The 26,248-nt window shown below is 42.6% G+C and overlaps 1 protein-coding gene across 4 annotated transcripts in view; it reads left to right on the top strand.

Moving 5' to 3' along the window:
* Nucleotides 1-26,248, top strand: part of ECHDC1 (ethylmalonyl-CoA decarboxylase 1) — a 50,343-nt gene that overhangs the window by 7,970 nt on the left and 16,125 nt on the right. For 3 of the 4 annotated variants that reach the window (XM_084827479.1, XM_084827481.1, XM_084827480.1), the window contains 4 exons: nucleotides 6,157-6,378; nucleotides 9,145-9,287; nucleotides 20,230-20,282; nucleotides 25,242-25,322. In XM_084827479.1, coding sequence (XP_084683605.1) covers nucleotides 6,159-6,378; nucleotides 9,145-9,287; nucleotides 20,230-20,282; nucleotides 25,242-25,322 — 497 coding nt within the window. In that variant the 5' untranslated portion in view covers nucleotides 6,157-6,158. The remainder of the gene's footprint in view (nucleotides 1-6,156; nucleotides 6,379-9,144; nucleotides 9,288-20,229; nucleotides 20,283-25,241; nucleotides 25,323-26,248) is intronic. The other variant, XM_084827482.1, reaches the window with a different exon arrangement.

Here is a 26,248-nt window from a genome sequence, read left to right as displayed (position 1 = left end):
AAATGGAATGATAAAAATTGCCTTTGCCCATTCTACTTTTTATTTGTCTAAAAGCTGAGGCATTTTCTTTTAGTTATTACCATAGGGAATTGAGAGCCAGTGTTTTGCTAGGTTCTAATGTAATCTCTGTTAATAACAATAAAAAAGTTGATAGCTTCAAGTAATATATCTTGCAGTGATGTATTAACTTTGCCAGGTATTAACTTAGGATGCTTCATATCTGTGAAACAGAGTGACATTCACCCAGTTCTCAAGAGAAGGCAAGCGTGCATGCTGGTTCCTGCAGGTTCACCCACTCTGATAAACAAGCAAGGACATTTTGTCCCTGGGTTGTTTTATTGTGACGTGTGAACCAGAACTCTGGGTTGTTGGGGGACGAACAACCCGGAGTTTGAACCCCTGGTTAAGTCAGCAGTCCGGGATTTTATGAGGTATTGTCCAAAGCATATGGAGGGCACCAGGTTGTCTAGCACTACTTTAAAGATACGTGTGTAATGGGGATCTTCCCCTGGCAACTTTCTTCCATCTACCTGCCTGGGTTTGTATGGCTTTGTTCCCTATAGAATCCAAGAATCCTGACAGATGCACACGAAATGGGGCAGAAGGTGTAGAACTTGTGGCCCTCCAGATGTTGCTGGACTCCAACTCCATCATTCCTGACCATTGGCCATATTGGCCGGGGCTGATGGGAATTAGAGTACAGCAACTTCTAGAGGACCTCAGGCTGCCTGGCCGGGATAGATGAATCATTCCTTAAACTGGGGAAATAACTAGGAGGAATGTGAGTATTTAAATAATTTTTGCACAGCTCTTAAAATGTATTCATCTGTTTTTATTGTTCATTTATTTATACAATCCCTACCCCACCCTTTAATAGAAAAGCCCTGCTCCTCTCACAACAGTGTTCAGTCAGTAGAAGCGATTTAAAACAGTAAACAACAAATCAAATTCCCAGACAACAATAGGTTCATAGAATTGGGAGGGATCTCAAAGGTCATCTAGCTTAACCCGCTGCTGATCCAGGAACTCCATTACTACAGCATCACTGATGGGTGGCCATCCAGTCATTGCTTTAAAACCTCTAATTGATTGAGAGTCCATGACCTTCTGAGGCAGTCTGCTTCACTGTTGAACAGCTCGTGCCATCAAGAAGTTTAGTTGAAATCCCCTTTCTTGTAATTTTAAACCCATTGGTTCAGGTGCTAGTCCCTGGAGCAGCAGAAAACGAATTTACTCCATCATCTAAGTGACCGCAAAATTCAAGAGGAACCATTCATAAGTTTTAGAGGCAGGGCTTATTGGGTAACAGTGGCAGTGCAGTTTTGTTTTTTTCAAAGGGGATAAAAAGGTGCTGCTGCTATCCAGTAAGCCCTGAACTTATGAAAAATTCTCTGTGCAAAGAAAACCGCCAAAATGCTCCTCCCATCCAAATTCACTGCCTATGATTGGGGTGACAAATGGGGGGAGAGCATTTTTGCTCAACCTTGCGAGCAGAGAAATCCAATACCTTTATTAGGATTGACTTAGAAGAACACAAAGAGACTTCCACGTTAATAAAAAAATACTCCCTCAGGCTGAAGTAAAATAATTTTTTTAAGGGGGGGGGAGCAGAAAACCCTGTTGCTGAGCAAGATGAGAAAGCCCTGGCCTGCAAATTAATGATCTTAAAATGGAATGTGGGGTGTGTGCAGCTGAATTAGGTTATTAGGCTGTGCTGGGTGCAAAAATGTCTTTAGGTTGCAGCAAAGGCAACCTAAATGTTGATGACTTACTTCTCCTATCATCCCTCCATATTGGGCAGGTTGGCTGGGGCTCATGGGAATTGGAGTGCAACAACATTTGGAGGGCCACTGGTTCTCAGCTCTGGGCTACCAGGGCAGAGGCAAGGTTGGTCCCCCTCTGCATGGTTTGCATGCAATTACCACTCAGAGTATGTGTTGTCATTCAATCATGGGTTGTTGTTATTTGTGAACCTTGCACTATGGTTTAACTATGGGTTGTTAACCATGAACAACCCACGAAGAGAACCCATGATTTGTTGTTGGATTGTGAACTCTGGGTTGTTCATGGTTAACAGTCCACAGTTAAACCATAATAAGGGTTTGAATGTAGCAACAACCTGCGATTTAACAACAACCCATGAGTCATTTTATGCAAACCAGGTCACAATCAGCAGCAGTTATTTCTTCCTATGTCCAGCACTAATTGGACAAAATTGGTCCCGTGTGTGGTGCAGGGCAAAAGTAAAGCACAATGTGGTAGTCCTTATACTAGAAAATCTATAGATTATTTTTAGGTGATCTACTAATTATAAAGTTGATAGAAGCCGCTTGGGTCGTGATATCTAGTATTAGACTTGGACCTAGGATCTTTCCTAAATGCGCTGAGTTTTTTTTTGAACAAATTGCAGTCTTTCAATCTCACCTTCATCCCTTCTTTGCAAAATGGGAAGCTTAATGGCCCTAGTTCACAGGGTTGTTGGGAGGATAAACAGGATGATCTTTGTAAAGAACATTGTGCATTGGGGACTGGGGAGGCAGGCCTTGGGGATGGGTTACTAACTGGGTATTATACTTACGTTTTGCAAGACCTAGGTCAACATTTTCAAGTGCTGACTTAGAACTTCAAAATATGTTTGGTTGGCTTAGTATGAAACAAAATTAACCTGTCAAGGAGTGTGTGTGTATAAGCATGCGCGTGCTAATTAGCTATTTATGTTACCCAACCTGTAAAATCAAATGTCAGCCATTCTGTAAATTGAATGCTTCATTCTCAACCAAATGTTAATATATTTTAAATTAAAATAAAATGAGAGCTCATAAAAACTCCCTTTGGTAGGAAAGAGCACGAATTTCAAAATCATGCTTGCACACAGAAATTGCATTTTTCAGATCAAGCAATTAGAAATATTGTAATCTCTCATTTCCTTTAGTGCTTGAGTCAAATCATGGTGTACAATGACTAGTGTGATAGAAAAGAGTAAAAAAAAGTAATGTTGTGATAAGACCTTGTCTTGCGCGACTTGCTCACCACGACTCTGGTTGTAATGTCCAATTTGTTGCCTTTTCACTTCCTGTGGTAAAATTACCATATTGATTCTGTTTAAAAGCCTGGTAATATTTGTGTGTGTGTGCGCGCGCGCATGCTTTGAGGTAAACAGACCTTTCACCCTTTTGTCTCACAATCGAGCTATGAGGAGTTGAGGGAATTCTGTCTTGGATCTTGAATTCCATGAATAGGTTCCATAAATGGAACGGATGCTCTTGGATTTGGCTGTCCCTGCAGGGCCCCCCCGCCATCTGCTGCAGGGTTGCGGATCTTGTAGGACCTTCTGGATCAATGTGGGAGGTGGCAGAGAGCACTTCAGGGGGCATTGATACAAATGCCTCCTTCACTTCTGTTCACAGAAAAAAAACCCAGGTGACAGGTGTCACTCCTGCTATGATGCTTGAGCACAATGTACTTTTGCTCTTACTCCTTGGGACCAGGATACTGGTCCAGATAGCATAGGCCCCGCTGTTGTTGTTGTTATTACTACTATTTGCATTTACATCTCATCTTTCCTCCGAGGGGCTCTGGGTGACATAGATGGTCCTCCATAGTTTTCCCCGCAACAACCCTGCAAGGTAAGTTAGGCTGAGAGAGAGACAGAGAGAGTAACTGGCCCAGGGTCACCCAGTGAGCTTCATTGCTGAGTGGGGATTTCAACATGGGTCTCCCCAGTCATAGTCTCAATACTATAAGACTGCATCACACTGGCTGTCTACTTGGCAGAAGTCCTCTGTGAGCAGGACATGAGGCTCCCCACACTTACTTTTTCTTTATTCTTAATTCATTTTTGTATGAAATTTCAACAACAACAACAAAAACAGAAAGAGAGAAAAAAGAGAGAGAATTACATACAGTCAGGGCCAGAAATATTGGAACAAGGATAACTGTTTTGGCAGTTGGCCTCCGTACACCACCACATTGAAGTTGAAAGCAAACACACCCAGATGGGAGTGAAGTCAGGACTTTCAGCTGTAATTCAAGGGCTTTGACAAAAGTGGGGCACTAACCATTCAGGAAGGACAGCCAGTGGCATACACACACACCCATCGTTGGTGGCTCATAAGTAATGGAACAAACCAACATCATTGCAAACTTAAGGACTGCCTTTAATACCTGGATGAAAATCCTTTGCAGCCAATGACTGTCTGAAGTCTGGAACCCATGGACATGACCAAATGCTGAGTTTCCTCCCTCGAGATGCTTTGCCAGGCCTTTACTGCAGCTGCCTTCAGCTGCTGCTTGTTTGTGGGTCTTTAGGAAGCATTACTAACAGCAAAGCTAGCGGAGATGACAGTATTCCAGTTGAGCTATTTAGAATCCTAAAAGATTATGATGTTAAAGTGCTGCACTCAATATGCCAACAAATTTGGAACATTCAACAGTGGCCACAAGACTGGAAAAGGTCAGTATACATTCCAGTTCCAAAGAAGGGCAATGCCAAAGAGTGTTCAAACTACTGTACAATTGCACTCATTTCACATGCCAGCAAGGTGATGCTCAAAATCCTACAAGCTAGGCTTCAGCAGTATGTGAACCGAGAACTACCGGAAGTACAAGCTGGGTTTCGAAGAGGCAGAGGAACTAGAGATCAAATCGCCAACATTTGCTGGATCATGGGGAAAGCGAGAGAATTCCAGAAAAACGTGTATTTCTGCTTCATTGACTACACTAAAGCCTTTGATTGTGTGGATCACAACAAACTGTGGCAAATTCTTAAAGTGATGGGAGTACCAGACCACCTTACCTGGCTCCTGAGAAACCTGTACGAGGGTCAAGAAGCAACAGTAAGAACCAGACATGGAACAACCGATTGGTTCAGAATTGGGAAAGGAGTATGACAAGGCTGCACATTGTCACCCTGCTTATTTAATTTATATGCAGAGTACATCATGAGAAACACCGGGTTGGATGAATCACAGGTTGGAATTAAGATTGCCGGGAGAATTATCAACAATCTCAGATACGCAGACGATACCACCCTAATGGCAGAAAGCGAAGAGGATCTAAAGAGCCTCTTGTTGAGGGTGAAAGTGGAGAGTGTAAAAGCTGGTTTGAAACTCAACATTCAAAAAACGAAGATCATGGCATCTGGCCCCATCACTTCCTGGCATCTAGAAGAGGAAGAAATGGAAGCAGTGACAGATTTTATTTTCTTGGGCTCCAAGATCAACGCGGATGGTGACTGTAGCCATGAAATTAAAAGACGCTTGCTCCTTGGGAGGAAAGCTATGGCACACCTAGACAGCATAGTAAGAAGCAGAGACATTACCTTGCCGACAAAGGTCCATATAATCAAAGCTATGGTTTTCCCAGTAGCAACGTATGGTGAGAGCTGGACTATAAGGAAGGCTGAGCACCGAAGAATCGATGCTTTGGAACTGTGGTGCTGGAGAAGACTCTTACGAGTCCCCTGGACTGCAAGGAGGTCAAATCAGTCAATCTTAAAGGAAATCAACCCTGAGTGCTCATTGGAAGGACAGATACTGAAGATGAAGCGCAAATATTTTGGCCACCTAATGCGAAGAGAAAACTCCCTGGAAAAGACCCTGATGCTGGGAAAGATTGAAGGCAAAAGGAGAAGTGGACGGCAGAGGATGAGATGGCTAGATAGCATCACCGATGCAATGAATATGAAAGTGAGCACACTCCAGAAGAGAGCGGAGAACAGGAAGGCCTGGCGTGCTATGGTCCATGGGGTCACGAAGAGTCGGACATGACTTAACGACTGAACAACAACAAGAGCATTTAAAAACATGCTTTTAGGTAAACATATAATCCCCAAATCACAACAGTGGCCTCTTATTCTCTTCTGCCAAAATCCAAGTTTGCTCCAGCTGCTTGCTCATGCAAACATGTTTATTCCCGACCCTCTACCTCTTACACAGCAGGGTCCATGTCTCTTCCCTAATCAGCTCCAGTTCTTAGCTAGTACATCTCTCATATTTGTCTATTCATCTGAGTCAGTGGCTCTTTTGTGACTATTAAGTTGAATCAGGTACTTGATGATCTGGGTGGAGTAGAGAACTTTGGTCTTAAGGTAGGTTTCAAAAAGAAAACACCAGAGACATAGGCCTGGATTGAGTTTTGCTGTTTGTTCCTTTCCAGAAATGACCATTTTATTATGGAAGATTTTTCATCGGATTACTAATGGCAGGTTGTTGCTGCTGCAAAGAACTATGTCTCTCTATAACCATAACCATGGATTTCAGGAGGATGAAATAAAGAAAATGCTTCAGCAGTTTACTGGTGGATCTGTCGACCTTTCTAAAGATGATGGCATTGGGACACTTACATTGAACAACCCAAGGTTTATGAATGCATTTACAGGTATTAGCAATGTTAATGTATTTACTTCCTCTCAAGTATACCCAAAGACAAAATGACACCATAACATGCCCCATTAGCGGTGAGAACATTTAGCTTTTAATCGCAGAGGTGCTAAATGGGTCTTGTTCGTCACAGGGCCTCTGTAATAACACAAGCTACTTTGGACCCTGGAAAAGCCACTTGTCAAAACTGTTGGGGGAGTCACATTCATATTAATTAAATAATTCATTCGATTTTTAATCTGCCCAATAATAAATGTTCTCTGGGTGGATTACAAACATTTAAAATAATACAATACAATACAAAACAAAACAACAAACAGGAGAGGAATAGATAAATATAGAGATATATAAGAACAGCTATAGAATTTAAAAATGAAGCCTATATAATGCCTGGGAGAAAAGAAAGGTCTTTGCCTGGTGCTGAAAAAGATAACAGTATAAGTACCAGGTGATCCTCCTTGGGGAGGGCAGTCCATAAATGTATGTCCCAATTCCTTGATCTTTGTTGTTTACATCTGTCTTCATATTCTAAGGTCCAACAGCTTGAATCCAGACATAGCCATATATAGACTAGACTAACTTGCGTACCATTGATTCTAATGGTTCTATTCTAAGTAGGGATGTACGAAAGTCACTTACCTTTTTGAAGGGTGACATTCGTGATGGTGGGGAGGCGCTCCGTCCCTCCCCCAGCAATTCTCTCCAGCTGGCTCTGCTCCGCGGACATTCCGCAAGCCGCCGGCCGGTGGCTGACTGCAGCCAGACATCTGGCCGCTGGGCAGCCTGTGGGGACGCAAATGCCGGTGGCTGTAGCCGCCGCCATTTGCATCCCTTTTTTTTGCCATGATAGGCTACATAAATATTTACGTAGGCTGTTACGGAAAAAAAAAAGGGAACGCAAATGGCGTAGTGGCCACCATTTGCCTTCCCCTTTTTTTTTGCCGTAATAGCCTACGTAAATATTTACGTAGGCTAAAACAGCCAAAAAAAAAAAGGGAATGCAAATGGCAGCCACTGTAGCCCCACCATTTGATTTCCCTTAGTTAAGCCGTGATAGGCTATGTAAATACTTAAGTAGCCTATCACGGCTTCCGCAGGGATGCAAATGGCGTCCCTGCGTTAGCCGTGATATACTAAGTATTTACATAGCCTATCACGGCTACATGGAAGAAGCGAATGGTGGCCGCAAATGCGGCCGCCATTTGCAAGTCAGCACGGACGCCAGCAGGTAGGTGCTCCGTTCCGGGCCCATTTCTCGGGGTAGGGGGGCTTGGTTCCGCCACGGATTTTGGGGGGGCCAAATGCCAGTGCACCGAGATCCGTGGCAGGATTCTCTGACATCCCTAATTCTAAGTATGACTAAGTTAGGAGTCAGCCCATTATATATTTCTTGGTTAATTTAAATTCATAACCTGGTCTTTCCCTAAGTCTCCAGGTGTGCAGCAATATTTATAAGGTTTCCAGTATATAAATGCGGCTAGACTAACCTAGTAATTATCCCATGATTGCCATTGAATGCCAGGCTAAATAAAAAAATGGCTTGCGTTGCTTCTCAAAGGTGCTTTAATTCTCAGACCTGCAGAGGAAGGGCATAACAGTTAGCACGAACACCTCTCTGTACCAGATGTACCAGTCTCCCAATGGGCCATCATTGGCAGGAGTTGAGTCACTGGGAGAAATAAAACCTCACACAAGCGGGACTTCCTCCTCCTCCCCGCAGCTTCACACATCCACCCAAATCTGGTCCAGAGCAAATTTTGAGGTGGGAGGAAGAATTGCCCCCTAGCCGTTTTGTTGATGGAAGCAGGTTGTTGTTGCGGTTAATTGGATGCGGCCCATTGTGTTTTGCATGACACTATTGTTTGGCTAGAATACTTAAATTATTTAAATCACAAGGAAAACAATATCCATGATCCAAAAACATAATCCTGTATTACTAGAATAGTCAAGCTGTAAAGCTTGAATTATGATTGTTGCATCAAAATCTATGGGGAAAGTGACTCAACATATTTTTTAAACTAGGGAGTATTGGTGGAAACCACATCTAGTACTAAATAGGACAAAGTGATATGTACAGCAGCTAACATCCAACATATTTAGAGTTTGTAGAGAAGCTATGAATGTCTTGCTACTATTTTGCTTTTTCCTCTCTCTCCATGGAACCATTCCAGACACATCACTGCAGGATTGCTGAGCACTCTTCTCCCACCACCATCATCTTACCAAGGAGGAACAGATGGGGCTAAGTCAGCCTAATAGGAACTCCATTGCTCGCATGAACAGCGTTTGAATTGGGTATTTTAAAGTAGCATTTGTGTGTTTCATACTCTCCAGAGCCCCTGTCTTTCATAGACACCACCTAAAAAGAGTTGCTTGCTATGGGAAGCAAGTACAGTCTGCATTGCTTGATGTGGGGGTGTCACTAACAGTTATGTTGGCCTAAAACTCTCTGACCTTTCCCAGGCCGTTGATATAAATCAGCTATCCCCAACATGGTGTCCTCCAGATATTTTGGACTTCAACTCCCATCAACCCCAGCCTGCATGGCCAGTGGTTAGGAATGCTGGGAGTTTTAGTCCAAAACATTTGGAGGGCACCAGGTTGGGGAAGGCTGATAAACCTTCTATTGCAACTTTGCTGCATGCGAGTCATAAGCTGGATTTTTAAAAAAGATATCAATAGAGTAGCCTCTTCTATGCTCTTTTCTTTATTATTAGGCAATATGCTGAAGATATTCCCCAGCACTTTTTTCTTTTAATGGCAGGAACGATGATGATAGAACTACAAGAAAAGGTTTTTGAACTGGAAAACTGGAAGGATGGGAAAGGGCTTATCGTCCATGGCGCAGAAAATACATTTTGCTCAGGATCCGATCTGAATGCAGTCAGGGCATTGTCCAGTCCACAGGCAAGTGATGGCAGAATTTGATTTTCCATGCATGCTTTAAAGTTCTGAAGCATTTATACCTCTAAGAAAGATGATCCTAAAACCACAGTGTTGCAAAAAATAATAGTAGTAATAATAATATATAGAAATTATTCTGTTTTATGTCTGGGTGCTGAGCGTGCTGTCAACATTCCAGAAACGAATGACAAATTACAAGCGTGGTGGTGCGCTTGATTTATTACCCAGATCTCTGAGTTGCAATTTCTTCCATCAGCTTATTCCATTTCGGTTCTTAAAAACTTAAAAAAAAAAAATCTCTCAGGCTGTTTGGAAGACTAAGACGGTTTGCAGATAGGACGATAAGCATGATTACTTTCCCAAGCTGTAAAGAGGGTCGTTTTCCTTCATATGCAGTTCAGTTAATGGGAAAGAAATCAAAGTGGCGTGATGCTCCTGTTGCAAAGAGGCTGTTTAGACTGCAAGCCTGTACCTGCATACCTTGAAGTAAGCCCCATTGAACTGAATGGAACTCAGCTTCTGAGTAGACATGTATGAGATTGGACTTTTAGTTTATTTCTAAAGCTGCACTTGGAAGTAAGTTTCACAGTGGGATAGGTTTCTGAGTAAATCTACTAGGATCAGGCAGAAATTACCAGTACTGAGCTGGCTGGTGCCCTTGGCCCCAGTAGGTATTTGTTAGTTTTCTTTGACAAATAGAAATGGTTTTCAAACCAGTGCTGAAACATACTTTCACTTTTCTGGGGAGTAGTAAATTTGGACTGAGGGTGAAAGAGATGGCTGGTTTTTTCACTATTATATCCGGTTCAGGACCTTGCTCTCGTAATTGACTTCAGTATGTTTCTGTCCCTACTTTTGCAAGTCCAGTTTGCAAAATATGAGAAATAAAATAAATGTACTGCTTGGCTTGAGTCATAAACTTGTGCAATTATTGTCATCTAAATGTGATCCAATAACAGAATTTGGTTCTGAATGTGTTGATGCCTCAAATGTCCACACATTGTATTTTCCCCACAATACAGAGTGGGGAAGTCTTGACATTTAACGTGATTAGGTCAAAGCCCTTCCTCAGCAGCAGATTCGTTCTGGCATTTTGAAATAATTTCTTTTTGGTCTTAGTATTGTTGAATTCCATTTTCCAAAAACATACATCAAACTTCCAAAATCATTTTGGTAGGCATGTAAAAATTATGGGCCTAATCCAGCCAACGTAAGCACTTCTACAACCCATTGATTACAGTGGGAGAGTTAACTATGTGCGTAACTCTTTCCCTTTTGAAATAATTTGGACTTCAAAGTCCATAGCTTTGGCTGAATTGTTCCCTAGGTTTTGAACTACAGTGATGGGTGGTTCTTCCTCTTCGCGTCTTGGTATCTGAATGTTAGGAGAGCGGTTTCTAAATAGTAGCTCAGAAACCCCAGTGGCCAGATTTGCACGATTGGGGAAGGAAAATAAGCTTATTGCAGCTTATTTTCTTGCCGTGAACCCTGCGTCGTTACCGTAATTACCCTTGCTGGGCAGAGTTTGTTGCGTCGTCCAAACCCAGCGAGGGTGTGCGGTGGGTGGGTTTACAAACCACCCCATAACCTATGGCTTGTTCTAGGGTTGGAGTGGTTTGCAGGAAAATAATCTACAATGGCTTATTTTCCTTCCCCAATTGTGCAAACCCAGTCCATGTGTCTCAAAGTCCTTGAGAGCGAGTCTTCAGGTTCTCTCTTGCCTTAGTTTTTTTCTGTTATGAAAGAGGGTAATTGATAAAATTAATTCATTTTATTTTGTCTCTTCTGTGGTGCTCCTCCCAGTTTGTTTTGAGAATAATGTAACATATTGAAAGATCTGGAACAGGTTCTCTTGTGAGGGAATAGTGTTGTCCTGCAGACTCTGAAGAAATATGAAAATGCCACTGGTATTTTCTGTTGGTTGGATCTTATGTGTGTTCATTGTAGAAGGAACACACAGATTAAGGACTATTTCCTAACTGAAAATGCCAAAGAAGTTTTGTTTTTTATTGAAGCATAATTCTGCATAATGCATGCTGGAGCATCATAAATATGACATCCATCATGTTGGCATATTGGAATCTCAGCAAGCTGTTTTGAAGCTGACTCCAAAGAACCCACGATTAAACTTTGCTTAAAAGGGAGAAGAGGAGATTATGGCAGTTATGTTGCAGTAGGATGAAAACAAGTGTGAAAAGGTCAGTCATCTGATGAATTGGCTACTTGGTATGGCCTCTTGGGAAACTATTCCAAAGTCAAAAGTAATTTTAGCAGTACTAAGACAGAATGGACAGCAAGAACTGGAGGAATATCACTCCATTGACTTGAACAGAGGTTGGGGAAAGGGTGCCTTGCCCCACAAATGGCTGGAAGAGTAGAGGAAGCCCATCTACCACAAAGGACCCTGTTGCCCCAAGGGTCCTCGATGGGGGGTAGGCTTCTTTCCCCCTCAAGTCATTTTTTGGCAGGGGATATTTTTCCTCACCATGTCAATGCCTTCCTTAACCTCCTCTGCCCTTCCCAGCCCTTGCCTGGGATTCCCTAACTCCCAGATGCATTCCCCAAGTCAGCAGATTGGGAGATGAAGGGGCAATGGTGGTGAGTGTGGAGGGAAAGGGGCCTGGCAGGCACACTCAGGGGGGTCTTGGCAGGCTCCATTGTGCCTGCAGGCGCTGTGCTGCTGACCTTTCGTGTACTGAATGCTCTTCTCAGAAAGATGAACTTAGCAGCACAAACTATAGTTCGAAACTGATAGTTTTGATATCCTGTCAGAGAATCACTGCTTCATTTGTCACAACTTTGCTCTGTCACCAAGAAGTATGGCCTCATGTGTATCTCTTAAAGTAAACCTTCTCCTGGTAGGCAACCTGGTGTCCTCCAGATGTTTGGGACTACACTTCCTATAATCCCCAACCATTGGCCATGCAGACTGTGGCTTATGGGAGTTGTAGTCCACTACTTCTGGAGAGCATGAGATTGCCTACTCTGTCCCAGGAGATCAGTGTGTGTGTTATAGGGGACCACTTATCTGGGAGGCTCCATTTTACACAGAATCATGTGCAAATCTCATAATTCACTGAAGTTTACTGAAAAGCTTCATCTCTCTTTTTAAGAGAAAACTAAAAAAAAACCCCAAACCAAAATAAAACCACAAAGACCTATATTTCAGTAATAGCCAACTTTGTATGGAGGGAAAGGCTATTGATGGCTACTAGTAGCAATGGCCACGTGTGACCTCCAGTTTCAGAGGCAGTATGCATCTGTATACAGGTGGCTGGGGAGCAACTATAGGAAGGGACTAGTGCTCATACCTTGCTTGTGGGCTTCACAAGAGGCACCTGGTTGGCCATGAGGAAAGAGGATACAGGGCTAGATACACCTTTTGTCTGATCAAGCAGAGCTTTTGCTTTGCTTAATTTATGGGGCTCATTTCACTGAAGTCAGTAACCTTCAGTTTTGTCCAAGCCTATTCAGTTTATGCCATCCTTGGCATTTAATTCATATGGTATTAATAATGGTCCACACTCCACAGTCAATGGTTCTGGTGGTCAGTCAGGAGTGGACATCAGGTGACAGGATCACTGTGTAGAAACAGATGTTCTAGGATCATTAATGTGGTTATGTATCCAAAATAGCAACATAAGAAGAGCCCTGCTGGATCAGACCAAGGGTCCATCTAGTCCAGCATTCTCTTCACACAGTGGCCAAACAGCTGTCAACCAGGAACCCACAAGCAAGGCATGAGTACAGTGGCACCTTCCCACCCATGTTCCCTAGCAACAGCACATAGGCTCACTGCCTCTGGTACAGGAGGTAGCACATTGCCATCGGGACTAGTAGCCACTGATAGCCTTTTCCTCCAAGAATTTGTCCAACCCCCTTTTAAAGCCATCCAAATTGGTGGCCATCGCTACATTCTGTGGTAGCAAATTCCATAGTTTAACTGTGTGAAGTACTTTTATCTGTTTTGAATCTCCTACCAATCAGCTTCATAGTTGCTGGGTTCTAGTATTTTGAGAGGAGAAAAATGTCTCCCTAACCACATTCTCCACACCATGCATAATTTTGTAGACCTCTGTTATGTCTCCCCTTACCCTCCTTTTTTCCAAGCTAAACAATCCCAGCTGTTGGAACCTTCTCTCATAGGGTAGATGCTCTAGCCACTTGATCATTTTAGCTGCCCTTTTCTGCACTTTTTCCATCCCTACAATATCTTTTTTTAGGTGTGGTGACCAGAACTGTACATAGTATTCCAAGTGTGGCTGCACCATAGATTTGTATAGGAGCAGTATGATATTGGCAGTTTTATTCTCAATTCCTTTTCTAATTATGCCTAACATGGAGTTTGCCTTTTTTACAGCGGCTGTTCACTGGGTTGACATCTCCATTGAGCTGTCCACCACATCTCCAAGATCTCTTTCCTGGTCAGTCACTGCTAGCTCAGATCCCATCAGGCTGTACTTGAAATTGGGATTTTTTTGCCCCAGTGTGCATCATTTTACACTTGCTTACATTGAACCGCATTTGCCATTTAGATGCCCATTGTCCCAGTTTGGAGAGATCCATTTGGAGCTTTTCACAATCCCTTTTTGTTTTAACTGCCCTAAATAATTTGGTGTCATCCGCAAACTTGGCCACTTCATTGCTTACTTGATTGGTCCTAATACAAATCCCTCTGGGACCCCGCTATTTACTTCATTGGGAGAATTTACCATTTATTCCTACTCTCTGTTCTTCAACTAGTTACTGATCCATAAGAGGACCTGTCCTCTTATTTCATTACTGCTAAGTTTGCTCATTGGTAAGGGACTTTGGTCAAGGTCAAAAGCCTTTTGGAAGTCCAAATAAAGTGTCTAACGGATCACCCTGTCTACCTGTTTACTGACACTCTCAAACAACTCTAAAAGGTTAGAGTAATTTACCGGATCCCCTCTGGACCCTGTTTTGAAAATTGGTGTTACATTGGCCATCTCCCTGTCCTCTGGTGTAGAGGCTAATCTTAGGGACATGTTGCATATTTTAGTTAGATGATCATCAATTTCATATTTGAGTTCTTTGAGAACGCTAGGATGGATACCTTCTGGGCCTGGTGATTTGTTTGCTTTCAGGTTCTCAGTAAGGTTGAGAACTTCATCTTTTGTCACCTCTATTTACCTGAATTCCTCAGACTTCCTTCCTGAAACCATCAGTTCAGGTACAGGTATCTGTCCTATATCTTCTGCAGTGAAGACGGATGAAAAGAATTCATTCAGCTTCTCTGCAATCTACTTGTCCTCCTTCAGTACTCCTTTAACTCCATTGTCATCCAGTGGTCCAACTGCCTCCCTAGCTGGTTTTCTGCTTCTGATATATTTAAATAATTCTTTACTGTTGGCCTTGATGTTGTTAGCGATATGCTCTTCAAAATGCTTTTTTTGCATCTCTTATTGTCTGCTTGCATCGCCTTTGTGCAAGCTTGTGCTCCTTTTTGTTTTCCTCACTTGGGCAAGACTTCCATTTTCCAAAGGAAGCTCTTTTTTCTCTAATATCTTCCTTAACCCTGCTTGTTAACCATGCCAGTGACGTCTTGGACTTGGTGCTACCTTTCCTAATTGTGGTATACATTTTAGCTGGGCTTCTATTATTGTGGTTTTGAGTAATCTCCAAGCATTCTGAAGGGATTTAATCCTCTTGACTCCCCCTTTTAACTTCATTTTCACCAGTTCCCCATTTTAGAGAAGTTTCCTCATTTGAAGTGAAATGTGACTGTGTTGGATTTCCTAAGCATTTTTCCATTTAAATATAGATCAAATCTGATAGCACTGTGATCACTGTTTCCTATTATTATCATCATCATCATCTTTACTATACCTCCCCATAGCGGAAGCTGGGTAGTTTACAAAAGTTAAAACATTAAAATACAATAACTTTAAAGCATACGGACAGTATATACAAACAACATATAACTAAAAACAACTTTGAACTAAAACAGTTTTTTAAAAATTCAACAATAAAACAACACAGCTTAAAAACAGTATACAACAGTCAGCAAAAGGAACAAGAGTTCTAAAGAGGGAAGGCCTGCCGGAATAATAGTCTTTAATCCCTGCTTAAAAGCCTTCAAAGAGGTCAACAGGTGCATTTCAACCGGCAGGTCAATGCACAACTGAAGGGTGGCAAAGGAAAGGTCCTCTTCCGTGTGGCTGCCAATCTCACATTTGGCAGCCACAGCAGATAGCCCTCAGAGGGCCGTATGTGGTGGACTGGGACGTAGGGGAGAAGGCACCCCCGAAGGGACCTTGGTCCTAGACCATATAAGGCTTTAAAGGTAAGACCCAACACTTTATATTTAGTCTGAAACAAATTGGCAGCCAGTATAAAGATTTTAAAACTGGTGTAATATGGTCTCCATGGGATGTCCCAGAGACCAACCTGGCTGCCATATTTTGTACCAGTTGAAGTTTCTGAAGTAAATATACAGGCAGCCCCAAGTACAGTGCATTACAGAATCAAGCCTAGAGGTTACCAGCGCTTGTACCACCATTACCAGGTCCACATGTTCCAGGAATGGGCATAGCTGGCATATCAGCTGAAGTTGATAACAGGCACTTCTCATTGTTGCCTCCATCTGGGGTGCCAGCAGCAGGGTTGGGTCAAGAAGCACCCCCAAACTATGAATTTGCTCCTTCAGGGGGAGTGCAACCCCATCCAGAACTGACTGATATACCTCAATATCTGAATTAGGACCCTTCACGATGAGCACCTCTGTCTTGCCTGGATTCAACTTCAGCTTGTTCTCTCTCATCCAGCCCATTACTGACTTCAGGCAGCCATTTAGAGGAGTCATACCTCCCTTAGATAAAGATGTTAAGGAGAAATAGATTTGGGTGTCATCAGCATACTGATAGCACTCAGTCCCAAACCGCCCTGATTATCTTTCCCAGTGGTTTCATGTAAATATTGAACAGAATCAGGGATAGAATGGAGCCCTGAGGGACTGCACATAGTAGTTTCTTTTTCGAGGGACAACTATCCCAGAGCGACACCATCTGGAACAGTCCTGAGAGAAAGGAGCAGAACCACTGCACAGCAGTGCCCCCAACTCCCTCAGGCAATCTGGAAGGATACCATGATCGATGGTATTGAATGCCACTGAGATATCCAAAAGCATCAACAGGGATGCATTCTCCCTATCGTTTTCCAGGTAAAGATCCTCCACGGAGGTGACCATGGCAGTCTCAACTCCATATCCTGCTCTGAAGCCAGGTTGAAACTGGTTCAACATTTAGATCTCATACTAGGTCCTGGGTGACACCATTAAGATTAAGTCCAAGGTCGCCTCCCCTCTGGTCAGTTCCATCACCAACCGTTCTGAGGCAGAATTGTTTGGGGCACCAAGAAATTTGACCTGTTTTTTGTGGCTGGAACATGCATTTATCCAATCAATGTGGGGGTAATTGAAGTTGCCCATTATTACAACATTTCCTTGTTCGGAGGCCTCCCTGATTTTGTTTTCCATCTCCAGGTCACTCTGAGCATTCTGGTCTGGTGGACGATAGCACGTTCCTAGCACTAAATTAGTTTTGGAGCCTGGTATTGTCACACACAGTGCTTCTGTGGAAGAACCTACACCTTTTAGGTGTTCTAGTCTGCTCTCGACACTATGCCCTCTTCAACGTACAGGGCAACACCTCCCCCAATATGCCCTTCTCTGTCCTTTAGATAGAGTTTATATCCAGAGATGACTGTATCCCACTGGTTCTCTCTGCTCCACCAGGTTTCTGTAATGCCCACTATATCCAGGTTGTTCTTTAAAATCAAGCACTCCAGTTCTCCAGTTTTGGCCCATAGGCTTCTAGCATTTGCATAAAAACGCGTATACACAGTATCTTTTCCCAGATGCCTCTGGCGTGTGCATCTTTTGCTATGGGACATTGGCCCCTTTGATTGGCTATTATGTTCTACCCTGTGCTCCTGGCCTATTTCCTCCCCTTCTACATTTGGGCAATCAAAAACATTTTCATCTTCATCTCTTTGGGATGATTTAACCCGAACCGGATGCTTCCCAGCTCCTATCAGCTTTCCCCAGAATTTAGTTTTAAAGCTGCTCTGCCACCCTTTTTATGTTTAGTGCCAGCAGTCTGGTTCCATTTTGGTTCAAGTGCAACCCATCCCTCTTGTACAGGCCCAGTTTGTCCCAAAACATTCCCCAGTACCTAACAAATCTGAACCCCTCCTCCCTGCATCACTGTCTCATCCATGCATTGAGACTCCTCAGCTTTGCCTGTCTAGCTGGCCTTGCATGTAGAACAGGTAGCATTTCAGAGAAAGCCACCTTGGTGGTCCTGGATTTCAACCTCCTACCTAGCAACCTAAATTTGGCTTCCAGGACCTCATGATTACATTTCCCCACATCGTTGGTACCAACATGGACTACGACCACTGACTCCACCCCAGCACTATCTACTAGGCTATTTAGATGGTGCATGATATCTGCAACCTTCGCACCAGGCAGGCAATTCACCATGTAGTCTATACGGCCATCACAAAGCCAGCTGTCTATGTGTCTAATGATCGAATCTCCCACTACCACAAGCCCCCCTCCCCCCAGAGGCACATCCTTGGTGCAAGAGGATATTTGTTTGTCTTCCAAGGAATGGGTCCCTTCTAAGGGGTCATTTCCCTCTTCCTCAGAATGATGCCCTCCTTCCCCAAGACCCGCATTCTCCATGACAACAGAGGAGCTGTCACCCTGGGAGTGAGACACAGCTAATAGGTCCCTGAAGGTCTCATCCAACAACTTCTCTGCTTCTCTTAGCTTCTCCAGGTCAGCATCCTTGGCCTCAAGGGAACACACTTCTTTCCTGAGAGCCAGGAGCTCATTAAACCGAGCACATACCCACAACTTCGGTCCAGCAGGTAGATAGTCATACATGGGGTGCTTAATGCAATACACTGGATAGCCCCTGCCCCTCTGCTGGCTTTCTACCTTCATAATTGTTTTTTTATTTGGGTGTGTTTTCCCTGGAAAACTTAGGTGTTTACTATGAGAAGTTGGGGAAATCATAGTTATTTATTTACAGTTAATTACTGTGAGTATGGAATACGGAGGAAAGCATCAACTGCCCTGGCTTCTTTGCCCTGTTGCTAAACTCACACAGTTGCTTAACTCGTTTGTTTGCTGACACTTTGTCACTGGGGCTGAGATGCTTCATCACTGGGGCTCCTCACACTCGGAGAGCTGGCTCCCTCACAAGCATGCCTCTTTATATAGTTAGGCCCAACTGCTGCTGCAGTGAATCTGATGGGAGGGCTTCTTTTGAATAGCAAGGGAGGCTATGTGAAAATTCCTGATCAGCACTGGTTTCCAGTGGCTGGGAATGTAGGTCAGTTGGCCCCCCAGGGAATGGTGATTCCTATTTAGGAAGGAGGACTATTAACAATAGTGAATGGGAGACCTATTGAGGGGAGATCCTCTATTTAATTGGTCACTGGAGGGGACAGCAGACAAAGGGTAAGTGATTTGAGAAGGCTGTGGCTTGCAAGGTCTGGATCCTTTTTCTGCGTACTTTTTGAAACTTAAATGATATGCTGAACCTTTAAACTTGCTTTATTTAGTGAATTGCTCTTTAAGGCCTAAACTGAGCCCAATCTGAAACTAGCCCGCACTTTTTCCTGCTTTAAGCAGACTCTTCCACTGCTTTATGTCCACTATGAATAGTCCTTGGTTTTTATTGTCGCCTCAGTAAATACATGCATCTTTTGTAATCATTGGCAGTTCAAACCTCTATTCTGGCTTCCTTTGGGCACTCTTTAAAGTTTAAAAAAAATAAATACTGAAAACATTACCGTATGTCAACATGCTTTTGTTCTCCAATTCTCTGAAAACCACTTTATTTCCAGAGCAACAAATTTTTATTTTTTCCTATTTTATTTATATGTGGAATTTGTATCCTGTCTTTCATGATGAACTGTCCCAAGGTGGCGTACAAGAGTAAAAAAATTAATTAAAACAAGCAATAATACAATGACAAAAAAACCAGTTAAAATCACAGAGAAATCCTCAATCATTCTGTCTCCCTCTGGGCAGAAGAGAGGGGCAAAAGTATTATTAAAACAAATAAATATAAAGAAAAACACCAGTGTAGCAGATTGGACACCCCCCCCCCCCGCTGCCCATGTCAGGATCTCAAATATTTGCAAAATGTTGTATAGGACAGATGTTAGGAATTGGCAACAAGGTGCTTTGGGGCCAAATCTTGTCTCTGTTGACGGAAAGAAAGGTGTGGTGGCAAATTTGGCAGTGCAGTGGTGGGGGCAAGGATGTGACCCCTGGTGGGTTCTGGGGGAGCAGTGCAGACCCAAACCCTCCAAAGTTGCCCACCATGGTGTATTGCAGCCTTGGTATCTGAATTTTTTTCTGATATCAAAAGCAGAAGTTAGTCAATGGATAAGATCCAGCATAAGTCCTACTTAGAGTAGATGCATTGAAATGAATGAGACTTAAGTTAGCCATAACTGTCTAAATCCCACTCATTTCAATCAGTCTACTCTAAGTAGAACTTACGTTGGATTTTATCCAATGAATCTACTGGCTGGGTTCTGCCTCAATGCCCTCCGTCTGTCTGTCTGTCTGTCTGTCTGTCTGCTTTATTTTACAGAGACGTTTTTCAGGAAACTCCCGTTTATATACATGAACTTGACAAGCAAATTACTAATAGATTGACACTTTTCCATATGCTTGTAGACCTTGATATTATTTTTTAACCACTATATGCATTGTGGTGTATTTTTCACATGTAGTTTAAGAGCACATAATCTAGGCAAATTGGTGTACAGGGAATGTACCCCGTGCAAGTTCAATTGAAATCCAGAGGACCTGAGCTATAAACATTCCATCTGGATTATTTCCTTTGCCATTAACATACTTCAGGTTAATTTAATCTGTTTTTCTTCTTCTTTCTAGGATGGGATGAACATGTGTATGTTCATGCAAAACACCTTAACCAGACTCATGAGGTAGTGTGTCTTGTTTCTGTGTTTTGTGTGTCTCTCTTTTAAAATGTATAAGGCTAAAACAGAAGTTCCAGCAAAATGTTCAAATGGCACATGACTTGTAAATATGGAAAGTTTGGGAAAATGAACACTTGTTTTTTCTGAACAGACCAGATATGTAATAACTCTTTGAGTTACAGATTTTAGCAAAACGGCAAAAATCCTTGGTGGGAATAAAATCCCAGAAACTAAAAAGTGTTGAAGACTTTTGGAGATGTGCGAACCCTCTTCTTCTTCCCAGTCACCCTGTCCTCCTGCTATAGAGGTCAGTCATCTGGCAAGCAGTCTCTACAACCTACTTACAGTCAGGGTCAGAAATATTGGAGCAAGGATAACTGTTTTGGCAGTTGGCCTCTGTACACCACCACATCGAAGCTGAAAGGAAACACACCCAGATGGGAGCGACGTCAGGACTTTCAGCTGTAATTCAAGGGGTGTGACAAAAGTGGGGCACTAACCATTCAGGAAGGACAGCCAGTGGCATACCCCCCCCATCGTTGGTGGCTCATAAGTAATGGAACGAATGGCTGACAAGCAGCTGTATGGCCAGGGGTGGCCTGTTTCCTGGGTACCCCATGACCAAGCAAGCAGATAAAAGGCCTGGAGCTGGTTCTGTTACATTTGCATTTGGTAGCTGTTCACTGGAACCCCCAACATGAGGTCCAAAGAGGTGTCCATGCAAGTGAAGGAGGCCATCATTAGGCAGAGGAAACAAAATAAACCCATCAGAGAGATAGCAAAAACAGTGGGAGTGGCCAATACAACAGTTTGGAACAACCTGAAAAAGAAGGAAATAACTGGTAAGCTCAGCAACAGCAAAAGGCCTGGAAGACCACAGAAGACAACTAAAGTGGATGACCGCAGAATTCTGCTCATGGTGAAGAGGAACCCTTTCACAACGTCTAGTCAGGTCAAGAACGCTCTTGAGGAGGTAGGCATGTCATTGTCAATATCTACAGTCAAGGGACGGCTTTATGAATGTAAATACAGAGGCTTCACAACAAGGTGCAAACCACTGGTAACGCTCAAGAACAGAAAGGCCAGATTAGCCTTTGCCAGCAAACACCTAAAAAAGCCTGCCCAGTTCTGGAATAAGATTTTTGGATTGATGAGACCAAGATTAACTTGTACCCGAATGATGAGAAGAGAAAAGTATGGAGAAGGAAAGGAACAGCTCATGATCCAAAGCATACCACATCATCTGTCAAACATGGTGGAGGCAGTGTTATGGCATGGGCATGTATGGCTGCCAATGGAACCGGGTCACTGGTGTTTATTGACGACCTGTCTGCTGATAAAAGCAGCAGGATGAATTCTGAAGTGTATAGGGCTATACTTTCTGCTCAGATTCAGCCGAATGCTGCCAAACTGATAGGACGCCACTTCATATTGCAGATGGATCATGGCCCAAAACATATAGCAAAAGCTACCGAAGAGTTTCTGAAGGCAAAGAAGTGGGATGTTCTTCAATGGCGAAGTCAGTCACCTGATCTCCACCCAATAGAGCATGCTTTTCACTTACTGAAGACAACACTGAAGGCAGAAAGACCCACAAACAAGCAGCAGCTGAAGGCAGCTGCAGTCAAGGCCTGGCAAAGCATCTCGAGGGAGGAAACTCAGCATTTGGTCACATCCATGGGTTCCAGACTTCAAGCAGTCATTGACTGCAAAGGGTTTTCATCCAGGTATTAAAGGCGATCCTTAAGTTTGCAGTGATGTTGGTTTGTTCCATTACTTATGAGCCACCAACGATGGGTGTGTGTGTATGCCACTGGCTGTCCTTCCTGAATGGTTAGTGCCCCACTTTTGTCAAAGCCCTTGAATTACAGCTGAAAGTCTTGACTTCGCTCCCATCTGGGTGTGTTTCCTTTCAACTTCAGTGTGGTGGTGTACAGAGGTCAATTGCCAAAACAGTTATCCTCGCTCCAATATTTCTGGCCCTGACTGTAGGTACCCGGAAGAAACATGTGCAGAAGAGGAGAATGTTAATTTAATCCACCATCTGTTCCTCCTCGCACCCGCCTCGCCATCCTACAAATTCCTTTCTCTTCAGTATCAGTTAGTATCTCCTCATTTATTAGGAATCATATTTTTCTTACACCTAATACTGTGGATTATTTCTGACCTTCACTTCTGTGAGGATTTTTTTGTAAAATATCTGACCTGAGGATATGGAGTTGAGAGAAATTTCTGTATGCTTCTGGCATTTAATCCTGTTCCCTATTATTTCAAGACATTTCTCTAGCATACTGTAGATTTATTGCTCTCATGGACTCGGTCAGAGGTGTGGAGTAATCGCTGTTCAAGGTCACACAAGAATAATGAGACTGAGCATGATAGGCTGTGAGGTGAACTGGAAAAAAGGACTTAGAAAATGAATTTTGCAGCAACCCCCGTGAGGACTACATAATCTCTGTATTATTAATTTTGGAGGAGTTTTTTTTTAAGTTCTCCACAAAACTTCCTGTGGTTTTTAGCAAGACACATTTAAAGGAACAACTAAAAATCTACTATACCCTTCATATTTTCCCCCAATTTGGGCCCCAGTGGATTCAGAATGGCTGGAAGAGATGTACGATGTAAACTGAAATAATTTGCGGGAGCATCACGGACAAGATGTGCAATAGACCATGCAAAGTGTGTATAAATGCTTTTTTACCTCCAAATTTTGCTTTTAAAAAATAAGCTCCTATGGTAAATAGTTTTCTAAAAGCAGCATTTGCACATGAATAAATACCGTTGTATCACATTCCTCATGATCAAAATGTAAACCATTAATAATTCTGTCTGTGACTGAACCATCCTAAACACTTGGGCAGTCGCATCATGCTCCTGGGCTAACTCCAGTGGTTGGTGTAAGTGGAAGAATTGTGAGAACAATGAGAAAATATTATCTAATCCTTCAGTTGAGACTAGAGATACCTGATGAAAGTTGACTTTGAATAGTATGTTATGATTTTGAAAGTGAGAATGTGAAAGTGAGAAATTCAAACAATTTTCTTTTAGAAAATATTTACGAAAATGTGAACTAAAATGTAAAGAGTTATAAACATTGCAAGGATAGTATTTCCCTGCATAATTTTCCTCACTAAAGGCATTGATACCCACCTTGTTAAATAAAATGAACATGTCCAGTTGTCTTCATAGAATCCTGGAAGGCACCTCAAAAGGTAGCTCATTTAATCCAACCCTCTGCCAATGCAGAACATTGACCACTGCAGCATCCCTAATAGGTGGTCTTCAAAACTTCAAAATCTCTAATGAAGGAAAGTCTACAACCTGGTCCACTGCTGAACAGCTCATACTGTGAGAAGGTCTTCCTAATGTTTAGTAAAAACAACAGCAGCCTTGCAATTTGAATCTGTTGATTTGGGTTTTGTTCTCTGGAATAACAAACAACATCTGTGCTCCATCTGTGTGACAAATCTTGAAATATTTGAAGATGTTTATCATATTGCCCTTTAATCATCTCTTTTCCAGCTAAACATACCCAAGTCCCTCAACGTTTCCTTAAAGGAATCTCCCAGCTCAGTCTTTGTTACTCTCCTATCAACACAGTCCAGTTTGTTGATATCCTTACACTATGGTGCCCAAAACTGTACACAGTACTGAACAAAGCAGAAGAGAATGGTACTATTACCTCTTGTGATCTGGACACTATACTTCTTTGGATGCAGGCTAGAATTGCATCAGCTTTTTAGTTGCTGTATCACACTGCTGACTCATGGTCTACTAAAAGTAACCCCTAGAGTTGTTTCACACACACTGCTGTCAAGCCAGGTGTCATCCATCCTGTATTTTTGCATCTGAATTTGCCTACCTAAATGCAGGACTTCACATGTATCTTTGTGGATTTTTTTTTTATAGTTTTGGCCCTGTTCTCCATCCTATGAAGATTATTTTGCATCCTGTTTGTCTCCTAAACTGTTAGCTACTCCTCTGAGTTTGATATCACTGAAAGATGTAGTGAGTTTGACACCGGAAGAACTGGCAAAGAGTCAGCTGTTGAAGTGACACAGTGTCCTATATGCTGTTTGAATGCATAGAGACATGTTTGGCCTAACTGGTAGCTTTATAGTTAATTAGGAAGGCCTCTCACACAGGCCAGTAATTTACAGCTTTACCTTGAAGCTTTTTGGCCAGCTGTATGATCTCATTTCTGTGACAAGAGATAAGGCATCTTTTCCAGGATAGTCCCACAAGCTATTTCCATATGTTGTGGATCACTTTCTATTGAACCCTCTGGGGCCCAGATTGGGCCAAAAGGATGAATGTTACAGCCCTGGACTCTTCACACTGGCTGGGTACAAAATTCAGTATTAGGGCTGTTCCTTTTAAAAACAAAACCCAAACCTACAGGAGATTTTGTGAACTTTTAACCCAGTTTAGGGCTGGGGGAGTGGGTTATTGCCTACCACAGAATGCAGGAACTATGCATTCCCCTGGGGGTTGCCCTGAAATGACACAGTAATGACTTTTGCCTCATGGCCTATCAAAGTGGAGATGCTCTCTGAATTCAGAGTGGGTGGGGAAGGTAGGGGAGTTCTCGGTGCTAGTAGTAGTGAGTCTTTAGCATTTTCTCAATCCCCCTCTTCAAAGGTATGTTTCACATTCTGCATCATGCACATAGTTGTGCACTTTCCACAGCCAACTCAGTGTGAGGTGATGTAAAACAAAAAAGATATATGCCTGCCTTTGTGTTACATAAGACTGAAAAACATTTCAAACTCCTTGATGTCAGCATCAAATTTCTAGCTGACTTTTTTTCTTTGAAATTTCTTCACAATGTATGTGCTCTTAATAGTGTGCTTGTTTACTTTCCCAAAGCTGTTATTTGAGTAGTCCAACTTCTCATTAACACTTTAACTGTCCTTGCACGTGTAGTTTTTGAAATGTTTCTTTCTGGCTTTTCCCTTTGTGTAGGTTACCCCTAATTACAGTTGCATTAGTTCAAGGGAAAGCTCTGGGAGGAGGAGCAGAACTGACCACTGCATGTGACTTCAGGTAAGATTAAAAGCGTCACTGAACAGATGTGGGCCCTGTTCAGACTTTATTTGCAGCCAAGGATTGTACCAGAAGAAGCGTGACTTGAATATTGTCCTATCCACTTCTTCCTTTCTCTTCTCACCTTTCTTTTGTGCTATGGTATATTGTATTTTTTTGTTTCAATGACGTTTTAATTTGTGCTGTTTGCATTCAGCTAAAATTTCAACCTTGCCTTGGGTGCATGTTGCTAGATAGACAATTTTTTAAAATAAATAAAAGTGGGGAAAAAACCCTGTGAAACCCTGTGTCTGTTTGAATCTTGCACGGCTCTGATCCTGCTATGCAATTTATGCCCTTCAGATATTTTCTCCCTATGTTGTAAAAAGGTTGAATAAGAAGAACTCTAACTTCCACAAGAAGAGTATTTACGATCTTTTCTCTTAGTTATAAATCTGATACAGACCAGCAGTGAAACACACACACACCTTTGTATTTGAGCAAGTCATTGTGGGGAAAGTCCTGAGGATAACATGCTTGCCTCTAAGCAAAACAAAACAAAAAATCAATGCATCTGGCATAACAGCCTAGCTTTGCCACAAGCATCCCTCAGGTACACAGGCTGTAATCTTCCATAGGTCCTGTCTACCAGGAATAAATAGGAAATCTCTCCCTGTTTACTTCTAGCTACTTGGGTTGTTGAAAATGCTGTGGCTCATCTCCCCAGGTGCTACTTGCCCACATATTGGACTTTTATTTATTATTACTCAAAGGGAGATTAGAGTGAGAGACCGCTGAGTTAGAATTAAACCTGCTTATGAATTCTATTACTAGGGGCTTGAATTGGGATAAGGGATTTTTATCACACTACTTGTGTTAACTGGTTTACCTTCTGCCAGGATGTTTGTGTTATCCACAACAACTGCACTATGAATAACCACTGTTAA

This window comes from Heloderma suspectum, chromosome 1 (genome assembly GCF_057233095.1).
Source record: "Heloderma suspectum isolate Gila_16-S chromosome 1, 16-S_ref, whole genome shotgun sequence".
Lineage (NCBI taxonomy): Eukaryota > Metazoa > Chordata > Lepidosauria > Squamata > Helodermatidae > Heloderma > Heloderma suspectum.
This window is presented reverse-complemented; position numbering and strand designations above follow the sequence as displayed.